At 41.0% G+C, this 12,968-nt stretch overlaps 1 protein-coding gene across 1 annotated transcript in view; it reads right to left on the reverse strand.

The window, feature by feature from the left end:
• Positions 1-12,334: 12,334 nt before the first annotated feature.
• Positions 12,335-12,968, reverse strand: part of CTNNA3 (catenin (cadherin-associated protein), alpha 3) — a 431,886-nt gene continuing 431,252 nt past the window's right edge. Inside the window, exon 18 of the mRNA XM_009994846.1 lies at positions 12,335-12,787. Coding sequence (XP_009993148.1) covers positions 12,500-12,787 — 288 coding nt within the window. The 3' untranslated portion in view covers positions 12,335-12,499. The remainder of the gene's footprint in view (positions 12,788-12,968) is intronic.

The following is a 12,968-nucleotide window of genomic DNA, read 5'->3' on the forward strand; positions in this document are numbered from 1 at the left end:
TCTAGGCTTGTAGCTGTTAGGAAAAACAAGGGACTTTTTTTCTTAACTTGTAAAAAATGACTTCTCCTGGCTGTAAGCTTCAATCACATTCAGCAGTGATTTCCTCCTCTTTAGAGATCAAGGTAAGTAATAGATTAGTGCTGTCAGGGACATTCTTTCAGGTATCTAAGGTGCAGTGACTACATTAATGGATTTTCAGTGTGCTGTGGTCAGTTTCTGATTCATGCTCAGCATGAAGTAGCTTTGGGCCAGCTAGTGATTCCCAGCAGATGAATTCTCTTGCTCTGGCATTGTTGTTGCATACATAGCATGAGTAAGCACAGTGTGGTCCCCTCCTGCACCCTTTGCCCAGCCATACCCCATTGCAGGCAGGTTACCAGTACGGTCAAGGGCAGCACTAGGGCAAGACAGGCAGAGCCAAGCTCTACTGCAGTCACCAGCAGCTCCCAGCCCTGCAGTGAATGTGTGTGTGTGCTGACTGGAGAGAGATGAGTCTCTTCCAGGTTTGGGGCCTCTGCTAGCTAGTCTGGTTACGTGGTTAATGTCCCTAGGCCTGCTTTATGGGCAGTGGAAAGATGAGTGCTGCCACAGGGTAATGCAAAGCATGTCACCATTGCAGGTATCTCTGGCCCACTGGAGTTTAAATCACAAGTGGAGATCTAGTTAGTTGCTGTAGTTATCTAATTTAGGTGCCTGAAGTAGCAGCAATGGGAATACTTGGAAAATTTCCATGTGCTCTGCAATATCCAACCAGATCTTCAGGGGTTGTCCTCTGGTCTGTCTTGGTGACCACTGGATTCTGGAAGGTGTGGCTCCTGTTGGCCTGCAGCACTTGTGGTGGCAGGGCAGTACCTTACACTCAGCACTCTGCTGGGAATGGGAGTCCTTCAGGCTGCACTTTGTCCTCCTGCAGCAGTGGCTCATGTATTACTCCTTGTAGTAAAGGAGCTACACAAGCTTGAAACTTACAGCCTTATTTTAAAGGTCTTGTGGACTAATTATTTTTATATGATTTGAAAACCTTTTGAAGCCCAGAAGACTTTGATCACTAGTACAGTTTATCTGACCTCAGAATTTGCCTTCATTCTTCAGAAGCAGATCAGTGTTAGTTGTCTGCTGTCTGCCCAGTTTCTTCCTGTTCAAGCCTTCTACCAGCTGCTTCAGTTCAGTCTCCCAGGAGGTTCCAGGCAGATGCTCTACTGCCTTCTTTCTTAAAAAAGAAGCAAATAATACAATAATTTATGATGTTCTGTACAGCTACTACCAAGATCTGAAGTCAGAGTTACTTTAGGATTAATCCAAAATCCTTGTTACTTTCTATAGTTCTTTACCAAGGTTTATGTATGAGAATATAAAGGATCCAGAAGGAGGAGCCAGGCTTTAACTAGAAGACTACTTCCAGAGGTATTATTTCCAATGTCACTCATTGTCCTATGTCTTTGGTATTGAGGAGACCAAAGTTCTTCCAAGCAGTTGGACCAGGTGTCACTCATTGTTCTATGTCTTTGGTATTGAGACCAAAGTTCTTCCAAGCAGTTGGACCAGCTCTCAGTTGGCAGTGTGTTTCATGGGACACAATGGCATTGAAAACACTGGCACAATGAGTTTTTTTAAGGCAACTTTGATTTTTTTCAGTTTGCTTTCTGATTGTCATGCAGTGTATGTTAAATTGCTGGCCTGTGAAAGATTTAGCTGTCCCTAGCATCTAGGATACCTGGTTCTTTACTGGCTTCACTTAATAGCCTTCATGTGCTGTCATGGGTATATTACCATTCTTCTACTGTAGAGGATCCAAGAGTTCCATTATAAATCATCATACACATCTTTAACCAAAGATAAGTAATATACTCTTCCTGTGCTTCATCCTGCAGCAAAACTCCAGATGCTTTCCCTAGTAACTTAGCTGGAATGAAGCGAATCATCAGGAACCCAAACACATTCCTAGGGAAGCTTCTTATATGTGTTTACCTCTGTGTGACTTGCCAAATCTTTTTTAATTTCTTCATGATATTAAGAAACCTGCTCTTTTTTAATCCAAATTGACTTATTTCTATGTTTTGGTACCTTTTCAATTCCAGCTTTGTCATTTCTGACTACTTTGTTAGCTGGCTATAGTGGTGAAGGCATGGAAACTTGAACAAACAGGGCATTTCCTCAGTATATGTAACAAGTAAATTCACATGACTTTCTAGACACTAATTACTTTGAATCTCTGCCATCTCCCTCTACCTTCTTAACAGGCAGAGTTTCATTTCTCTGCAGTCTGGTCTGTATTGCTCAGAATTAACTCTTAGGAGCATTTTACTTGTCCTCCTGTCATCACAGAATCATCAGTGTGCAGGCCTTCCCTATTACATTAAGCTTACCAGTCACTGTTTGCATCTTACTTTGTCATATGAAGGACTATTTAGATGGAAGTTTTGGGTTATATGTGGCTGTTCTTAAGCTGAAAAAAGTTTGGGGATTTTGTGGCTTTCTTTCTGTTGTGTGTGAAACCCTGTGTATTGAATTGAGTTGATTTAAGTAAGGGGAGAGAGGGTAGAAGGAGCTGGCTGGTGACATGATTTCATAGTGCTCAGTTACAGTAGTCAATAGTTAAGGCATCACAGAAATGATGGGTTGAATACTGGCTGTAATGGAGATGTATGGACAACAAACAGTGTCTTACATATAGGCAGAAAAAAACTAAATATGCTTTTTCACATGCTGACATTTGAGGTAAAAACACTCAAAAACTGGTTGCCATGTCAAAATCAATTCAGTTGCACTTGATACTTGATTTATATTAGTTTACAGAAGTTGATTATGTACTATAATTGCATCATTTGTTACTTTATAATAATCATCAGAAAGGCCAAGTGACTTTCCTGAGGTGATATGTAAAACTGAGACAGAAGTCTCAAGTTATATATTGTATTCTGGACACCATATAAGGAACTTCAGTGCAAAATCTTGCTAAAGAATAAAATATATCTAAACCATGTGCATATAAAATATTACCCACACAGGGTGAGTAACTGCAGTTGTGCTGCTGTGCTGCCATCCTAGTCCAAAAATAATTCCATTTGCTTTGGAGATCCCAGGTGTTGTCTGAATATGGTACTTAGTGAAAAAAAGATGTCAAGAGAATGCATCTTTAGAAGAAAAAACAATGGTTTTCATTCATCTCAATTTCTCATGTTATGAATTTCATTACTTCCAATTCTGTTGTAAAAATCCACTCTCAATATGGCAAATTATTGGAAGAAGGAAGTTCAGCTGGTTTTAATAATTTATCTTAGCCAGCAAAGATGCAGTTTTCTTGAATAAAATATAACAAAATAATGGAAGATATTACCAGTCCCAATAAAGTCTTTTGCACAAGCAATTTATCCAAATAATTCATTCTTGTCTGCACTTCATATAAACTCATGCTAAACTAAATTCATCTCCACCTAAGCACAGCAGGTCAGAATATACTTACAGTCCAGCTGTTCCTCTTCAGTTCCTCTGTTTGAAGAACCCATGCTATGCTAGGAACAGTGCTCAGTACTCTTGAAGCAAGATGTGACCTGCAGCTTAGGTGACCCAGCAGAAGATGAAGGAAAATCATCCCAATTTTTTGACTAGAGCACATCAATACTGGCTTTGGTTAGTTTCGTGCATTTAACGAATCCTTCTAATGGTGTGCATTTTGCTCTCTGGCAATGAAATGTCCACAGTTGGTCCATTCACGTGTAACTACTCTATTCCTGGGAAGTTATACAAAGTTGTTTTGGAGTGCATGTGGGCCTGAGAGCTGGGGACGTAGTCCCTTCAGGTGGCTGTTCTGTGCTGGCTCATTCAGTGCCTTCCTGTTCCTGGAAATCTGAGTGGCCTGGGGTTGATGGGGCAGATGTGGGAGGCTGGAGGGAAGCTGTCCTGTCCAAGTTCTGTGTCTGACACATCCAGTCAGTTCTCCTCCTGCTCAGTTCAGGCAGGCAGTAGCATTTTGAAAGTTCCTTTCCAATAAGATAATAGTTCCAAGCGTGTGTTAGAGAAACATGGTAAGACTAATGTATCTGAGTCTGCTGGGGGAGCAGCTTTTACTGTCACAAAGCAAACCAGATCTGCTCAGGGGAGGTTGCTGGGCCCAAGAATTCTGGGGAAGACTGCCTATGGACTATGCATGTTCTGATGGAGAGCAATAGGCAGTGGCCCTTTGTTCATGCCAGATGTTTCCTGGAATTGTTCTGCAGTGCTGCATGCCTGTTGGGTTCTTGATTGTTGTGGTTGAGAGCAATGAAATGGCTCCCTCTGAGATTTCAGAAAAAGTGGACAGAAATTAAAAATTGTTGGTCACTGCTTCTAGAAGAGTCAGACTTCAGTGAGCACAGAATATTGAAACCAGTGTCCCTAAAACTTACACAGCTACAGAGAAACAGCCAATGACAGAGGTGGCAGAGGCCTTTTTGGTACTTCATATTAGCCTTTTAAATGTAACTCTTGGAAAATAGCTGAGTTATTTGAGACTCTGCTGGAGTAGCTGACTTAACAAGGGATGGCTGTGCAGTGGCCTCAGGGGTCAGAGTGAAGCCTTTTGGTCATTCTTGTTAATGTGACTGCAATTTGACTTGAGATTATATTGGCTTGTGTAACATTTGCAGCTAGACAGAGATGGCTTCAGTGAGAAGTGCTAGCTAGCCCAAAGGTGCTCTTGTTTCACTCCTTGTTTTTGCCAAATATGAATACCCAGTCAAACTTTTCAGAGGTCTTTAATGTACTTACTGTGTCCTCTAATTTAATTGCTGGGGTTTCAGGGACAGCTTGCTGTATGTTTGCATGTTGCTGTACTTTTTCCATAAGCTGCTGGTGATTTTTAGTTTTAGTTAGATTTCAAAAGCAGAAAATTGAGGCTGAATATAGAAATGCTTTGCCTTACTAAGGTTAAATATTCCAGTACTTTTGATAGTATTTGGTATGAATTCTGACAATTTTAGCTTATCAATAGCTAAATGTTATGTACTTGTATAAATACATTATTGTATATATACATTTAATAATATGTAAATATCTGCATTACAGCATACTATGTTTATCATGACTAATAAACAAGTAAATTATATCATTGAATAGGCAAATAATAGCAAAAGAGTTAGTTTTTTTGCCAGGGCAGAGATCAACTAAGCATTAAGGCAATCAGGTTAGGGTCAAATGGTTTGTAGTGTCTGTGTGATCTTCCTCTAGTGTGCTCGCTTGTGTATGCTATTTGTGACAGGTATAATCCATATGTAAAGTGGCAGAGCTTCCCTGTAAGGTGAAATGTGCTGTTGGCTGGGAGTGAAATCTCATTGTTGAGCCACAGTTGTTTTCACATTTACACTTCCTCTAATAATACACATAATTGTAGGACAAGAACTGTTTCTCATAGGAAGCAGGCATTGCTGTTTCCTGAGCTGGGCTGTTCCCCACAGGGAACAATGCAATGGTACCTGCAATGTGCCTTTGGTTCAGCACAGCACTTCATAGAATCCTGAGACCAGGCCTAATGAGCAGATCACTTGAGCACAGGCTTCCTTACACTGTGTGCAATACTGACAAATCCATGAGTTGTTTTCCATAGGAATCACTGCTTAAGCTCCCTGTGATAAAATGTGATGAGATGTTTATCAGCATGTGTGGGAAGGTCTGCCTGTTGCCAGTAGATGAGATTCTAGTAGCTGTTGGTTCAGTAGCTATGCCAAAGGTTACATTACTACTGAAGCATTCCAGCTAAGGTTCCCACACAATATTGCACACAATATTTGCACACAATATTTGCATGTTACTGCATCTGAAATAATTGTTTCTCATTACAACAAACTGCATGAATATGTCAAAATATCAAACCAACAAAGTGAGAAGTCTACCATAAGCTAGCTATCTAATAACTTGGCATGATGCCTGGTTTAAATAAGTCTGTATCCATTGCCTAGGTAGCATATTGAATGTTCCTTCAAGTTTTTGTGGTCTGGTTATATAACAGTTGAATACCAACATTAATAAGATGTAATTAGTTTTCAAAAGAAATACTGAATGGCAGTCTTCATGATAGCTTTTCTAGTCTGGAATCTTTAAATGCTTTGTGGCAAATGCTGTTTCAAAGTGTGGGTCTCATAGCTAGATGTAGTTGGATAGCTGTTAGATGTTATCTAGTCTGAGGAAAAGGAGATGGCAGTATCAGGGCACAAAGTTTCTGAGCCGGGAATTAAGATTTGGCCAGAGAAGGGGCTTTTAAAAAAAATCTTCTAAATTGTTCTGTTATAAAAAATGGTTGAGTATGCTTTTGTTGACAAAAAAAATACTGTTTTAATTACTGTTTTATCTAAGTAGCCAACCAAAATTAATTACCAGAAGTCCCTTCCTAGAATGACACATCTCAACATGTAAGGGGATGCACTCTGTGCTATATAGACCTTCAGTAAAAGCATAGGAAGAGCTGCTTGCTTTCTTGCCTTTGATAGCTTGAAAAAGCATTCAAAGTACATGAATTTATTTTGGCACATTCAGGCCCTCAGAATTCACTTAGTAGTGAAAAAGATAAATGCTTGGGAATGGTTCTGCAGAGCAGTAGTGTAGGGGCTCTTAAGAGCAAATTTTGTTTGCAGTCCTCCTTTTGCCATGTATTTATCTCCTCTGCTGTTGGTGTTCAAGGTGAATGGGAAGGTTTGGCACATTTTGCTTACACTGGACTCATGTATTGCTGGCTGTCAGCTTTGGTCCTCAGCTGTTGGTGATGTGGAAAGTTAATGAAGCCTTTAGTCCAGGCATGATAACAGTGGTTGGGAATGAGCCATCACCACCCCCATGACTCAATAGCTCAAGCTACCAGTGAGCTCTTGGCCCTTTTGATTGCTATGTTATTAGCATTCATATTCTGTATTTGGGCACTTCAAAGTGGGCCCCAGTGTGCCTAAATGGAGAAAAGCTGCTTGAAATGCAGTGAGGGGAAAGGGCAAGGAAGAAGTCTTTCCTTTTGGTGAGCATCTCTCTCTACTGGTGCTATGCTTCCTTCCTGTTCAAAAGCTGACTTCAAGGTGACTGATAGGTCTTAGCCAACCTGAATGAAGGATAACATTTGCAGAGAGCTGCTACAGAGGAAGGACAGTAACTACTGTCCAGGGGATGTTTTTACCACAAAATAGCTGTGCTGACTTAGCCTGCTTGCTGAGCTGGCCGTTTCTCCTTATCTTTAGTTGCATGCTGTCCTTTTCTTTCAAGAAGTTGATGTGTCCAGGACAGAAGACAGGAAGCTAATGTTGAGGGAGAGCACAGATACCAAAATTATATGGTAATAGGATAGATGAGAATTAAAAGGTGTATTAAAAGTGCAGGTGGATTACTTGATCCCTGCATAGAAGTAATGCTAGGAGGCTGTGGTCAAGGGATTCAGTAGTTACTCTCCTCCTTTCTTGGTTAACTTTGCAGGTGTTAGTCCAGGCAAACCCATCCCCACATCTGATAGTGAAAGGCAAAATGCAGAAAGCTGTGAAAGCAACCACATCCCAAACATGCCAGACCTCAGCTGCTGGTACTTAGAGGGAGTCTACCATGATAGCTTGAATCTTGATGTGCAACTTTGTACCATCTACATGGTGCTCTTCCCTTTTCTCTAGAAGGGGGCTTAGTTATCCCCATGTAGCAGTCACTGCTGAGCAGCACAAACCACACACCCTTTTTGCCTGCAGGATAATTAACACAGGTAGCAGTAAGAATGGTTTGCTGGCTATCAGCTCTGAAAGGCATCACTGAGGGTTTGGGTTTGCTGGGTGAGGTTTTTAGTACCTCAGGTGAAAATAAGGAGTGATATAAAAAGATTCATCAGTGCAACTTCCTGTTAAGAAGGCTTCCAGTATGTGCATCAGTTGCTGTAAAATAAAAGCTTGGTGAATAATGCAAAATGTATGCAATTAGGAGCAAGTTCAGGACAGACAAAACAAATGCTTAGATTGGGTTAATAGATGGCATAAGAGCCTCTTGCTTGTTTTTTTTCTTGATCTTTGTAAAACCTTTACTCTAGGGAAATTCTGGTTTCTGGGGGAAATAATTCCTTTGAATGTTGGTCTTTCTCTGGCAGAGAAGCTGAAAAAACCACAAATGTTACTTTTCTTCCATTTTCCTGTCCCTTTGGCTGTGCAGAGTAGTTGGGCAAACAGCACATGGTTCAGTGTTGTGAAAATGTGGGATCAATTTCCTATTGTGCTTCTATCTCATAAGGGAGCTCAGGGAGCTAAGCAGAGATAATACCCACCAGCAGGCCTGCTGGAGCCATTAGTACCAGCTCCCATCACATCCTGCCCCCCTGCCTCCATGAATGAGCAGTGCCAAAAAAGCACAGTCTCCCCCACAGCTAATGAGCCACAGGACTGTTTTCAGCTCTTAAATCATTTGCTAGCTTCTGTAAAAATAACAGAACTACAGCAGAAAAGTCAGGCTCTAAAAAAGGCCAGGCCAGTACAAAAGAGTTCAAAGGGAACATCTTTCTGCATGACAGGGTATCTCTGTTGCTTCCAGCCTGCTTAAATGCAGTCGTTTTCACCATCAAAGTAGAAAATGAGTATTTTCTATCCTGTAAGAAGCTCCTTAAAAGTAAAGTTTCTAGATCAATCTCTTGCTCTGCAAGCTTCCATCTTTACTATTTTTTTGTATTCTGAAATAAAAAATTTAGCCTCTCAGCATTCAGTTCCTTTAACCTTAGCAGAAACAAGCTTATTCAAGTTCATCAAAGGGGCTTTGAAGCCTTTACCTGGATTGTTTTTACAGAACTCCTAATCCATTTTTGCTTTGAAACTATTTTGTTTCATTTTATCCCAAGAAGGTTTACACAGAGTTGGGGTTTATCAAATGAAAGGTGTTACTTCTCCTCATTGCAGCATTGACCATGCTCAGTGCACAACACAATCTGATTTTTTTCATCAGCAGTGCTAGTGCATTTTCTTAACTTGGATAAGTAGTTCTGCAAAGAATCAAGCCCATTAACCAGCTTAGGAAAAAAGTAAGCTTGTTCTAATGTTCTCCTAGGGAAAACAAAAATGAAGTGTATAGTGTCATCTGCTTGATATTTATTTGATTACTAATGTGCTTCTAAATTGCACTCTGGACAATTTCAGATGACTGCTTTCATTATGTGAAGCTCTTGTTCCCAGTACCCCTGTGGTTTTAGTGGGTTAGACAGGAAGTGGGTCATGAACAGTTGTGTGTAGCCAGAGCCTCCTCAGCCTTATAGAAAAAGAATTGGTGGGGTGCAAAGGAGATAGAATAAGAATGGAGGTGGGAGCCCAGAAGAGGACTTCTGAGTCAAGTGACCACCAAGAGCTGTTGGCAAGGACCAGGAGGATGAGGGAGGTGACTGGTGCTTTTCAAGGTTGTTGGGATCCAGGGGGTTGCAAGGCTGTGAGGTGGAGAGCAGGGACTGGTCTCTTGCTGAATCGGAAGTGTTCATTTTGGGTGCAAGATGCCCAGCAGCATTTTTATCAAGCTTTTCTATTCCTGAATTTGCAACAACTTCCATGTCTTCTGCCAGATTGTCACTCTCACTTCTTCCCTCATTACAGGGCCCAAGACTTCTTTCCTCTCTGGCACACACATGCATGCCAGTCCCTCTGTCTCTTCCAATGCAGGACATTTGCTTTGTTTTTAAATCCAGCCTGGGTGAATAGGGGTTTCATTTATCATCTTAATTCCTGAGTTGAAACTGGCAAGCCCCCAGTGTTTACCCAAGAGCAGTATACACAAGAGATAAGCAGTACTTGGAAACAAAAATAGCAGGTATGACCACACTGAATTTTACTGTCAGCTGCTGGTAAATTTTGCTCTCAAAGCTAGAACTATGAAGGGATTGAAGTGTTTTGCAATTGTAGATTGTGAGATGATGGAGTAGCTGCTTTTCATAAAAACAAAAGCTACTGAGCAGCAGGTCCCCCTTCAGCATTATTAACAGTGGCATGGAAGTGGGGTTTCCCTGCTTTGCAGACCTGCTGACTGGGGTCATGAGCTAATTAATACACTGGGCTTTTTATATTTTCAGGACTTGTTTCTTTGCCTCCTTAGCCAGGAATAATCTTGTTATGTTTCCACTTAGCTTTGAACTTTAGCCAAGAAAAAGAAGTCTTATCTAGGACTCTCTCTTCATTCTTCTAGCTCTTCTCAAAAAAACAACAGTGAGGTTGTGATTTTCTTATTCATTGAGAGGGTTGTTTTTTCTCTGGAACTCCTATGTAATAGGAGTACTATTGGAAGTTGAGATCAAACTGGCTATGGAGTATGGTCAGGATAAGAGAATAGTGACTAGGATTGCAGGAAGGAGCATAAAATTAAGCAAACTGTGTTTGAGTGATATTAATAGTAGAAAAAACTCTCACTTCAACCAGAGGAATTGAGTGCACTTGGTGTGCTGCAAGGCTGCCAGTCCTATAAGCAAACCTGGCTGGCTGTTCACTAGTGTTGGAGAACAGTAAGGAGATACATGAAAAATAAAGCCCACAATACTTAAAGCCACCTCCTCAGTGGTGCACGTGCTTTTTATTAGTCATGTGGTAACATTACTTACAGGTTTCCTAGACCTCCAATGTTTGTATCAAAGGTGTAACCTGGAGACATGAAGATTTATTAAGAGTAAGACACCCACCAAATGAAGTTCATGTCACCTCACCTGCTGGCTTCTGGACTTGAACCTTGCTGGGGGAGTAGGTAGCCTAAGGGCTACTCATGCTCATGCCAGAGCATGAAATAACAGATGGAGGTTTTGGCTTTAGGGTGTGACAATAATGGACACTCTTCTGATCTCTGCATGACACAGAATCTCCCTTGGCTTGGCTTAGCCTGCCAGCAGACCTACTGAAAATAGGTTGCATGACCTGCTCTGTGTGAGCTCTGGCTGTTGCACTTGACTGTCACCTGCTTCTCATTCTAGAGCCCTAGGAGGACTAGCAGGGTATTCAGATCTGAATGGTATTGAGATCTGGATGCAAACATCTGAATTTGAGTTAGAAAGAAGATTTTTCTTCCAAGCTTCTCTTTGTTTCATTTAACAGATAGTAAAGTTAGGGAAGGTGGAATAATCATCTATGACTTTTGTATTTCATTAGCACTGTACATCTTAAGGTGGTTCTTAACCAACAGCATAAAAATTAGACTGCATTACTGTCCTGAGTCTAGAAACAGAATGACCTCCCAGAGGCAAAACCTGGTTTATAGTTAGGGGCCTACACTGTGCTAGGTGGGTGCACTGCTGTGCAAAACAAGTTCATAAATGAGACGGAGCAGCAGCCAGTGGTCTTAGGAAATGCATGAAATATACCAAAGGATTTACTCCATTGGCAGCCAAAGACATCTCATGTCAATAGTGGAATCTGGCAAGGAAGTGACAAGTTAGACAAGTTAGTGATGTGGCAGGGAAGGCAAGTTAAGGTTCTTTGAAGATCTTTGGTCCAAATGGATTTTGGATTTTAAAAGCTTTAGAAAAATGCACTAAGTATTATACAGGAGCCCAGTGCTGATCACAGACCAACAGCCCTTGCCCTCATTGTACTGCAGCTGTTCAGGAAGGGGCTTACTGGCACAGTCCCACATGGAGGACTCTGCTGTCATAAGGAAAGGCATTTAAATCAGTACAGCTACCTTGGAAAAACGTGTGGTTCCTAAGATTCAAGATACATGTCTTTGTATTTCTCACACTCATCTCAGAGTAACAATGTTTTCCTGTTTCTTCTTCCATGCAGTGATTAGAAGTTCTTTTTATTGTCAGTATCTGATTTATGTGAACTTCCAAATGTAACAGTCAGCAGATTTCTTAGGGCTCACAGAAAGGAATAGAAAACAGAATACAAATATGTTAATGTTTCAAAAGGCTTTTAAAGAGCTATTACTACTGCTGTGTTGCAGCTAATGCTTGTTTATTACATTATTACATCCATGTTAAAATACTTTCTGTGCTTCATCAAACAGTTTCAAACCTGCATTTCCAAGGCTGGGCTTCTCAGATCTTACACTCTAGGTGCAAGTTATGGGCTCAGGCTCTTGGCCACCATCAAGCACTCCTGCTGATTTCATCAGGGTATGAGGCTGGTAATGGATCTGACCCAATAAACACAATGTATAAAAAGCTGCATGTCATAAAACACAATTTAGTCCTGGCCACATCCATCCCTGGTGCAGGAAGGCCTAAGCCTAGAGACAGCAGTACCACTTGGGGTAGGCTGGCAAACTGCATCCTCCTCTCCAACTGCAGCTCAGTCCTGTGATGTATCAGTTCAGAGTGCTGGGCTGAGAACATGCTAGTAGAAAGATGTGGTATTTTCTCACTGCAAGAGAATGTTGGCTGTTTGGTTTTCTCAACTGTGCTGCTAATTAATCCAATGGCATTTTAAAATAACTTAAGCCAGTGTTATCTTACAGGTCTAGAGAAAAGCAAAACAAGCATACAATTGTTAAATTATAAGTGGGATAGAAGATAAAAAAAGGATCATAAATTCAAGATAGGAATACAAGAAATGGCAGATTACTAGACTATCTCTCTGCCTTTAAATTCACTCATGACTTGAACAGGGTGGATTCTCTTCTTTGCAGACCCTTTTCTGACAGCTGCATAGATTTCTTCTGGCTTCTCTCTTTTAATTAGGGGCTTCTTCTCTGGAGCCTTCATTCTCCACATCACAACAGGATGTCGTGGGCCAGTAGGACTCTGAATCTTGATAATCTTTGTGGATGCAATGTAGGACATCTTCACTGTCTGCACCACAGCATTCATTAAGTTTTTGGCAGCCTGAATTAGGGAGGTGACACTATCCAACTGAAACAAGAGACAAATGTTAGCCCAGGAAGCTGCTCTGCTTTTAAAGATGATATGCTAAGAAATAAGCAGTGGTTCAAAAGTAAACCCCAAACCCCAATTTCTTTGTTTCCTTGGTGTGTTTAATCCTTTCAGTCATGTTCTACTGCTCAGACATAAGGTGCTACACAGGAATTACTGT

This window comes from Chaetura pelagica, unplaced genomic scaffold, assembly GCF_000747805.2.
Source record: "Chaetura pelagica isolate M959 unplaced genomic scaffold, ChaPel_1.0 scaffold112, whole genome shotgun sequence".
In the NCBI taxonomy this organism is placed as follows: Eukaryota; Metazoa; Chordata; class Aves; order Apodiformes; family Apodidae; genus Chaetura; species Chaetura pelagica.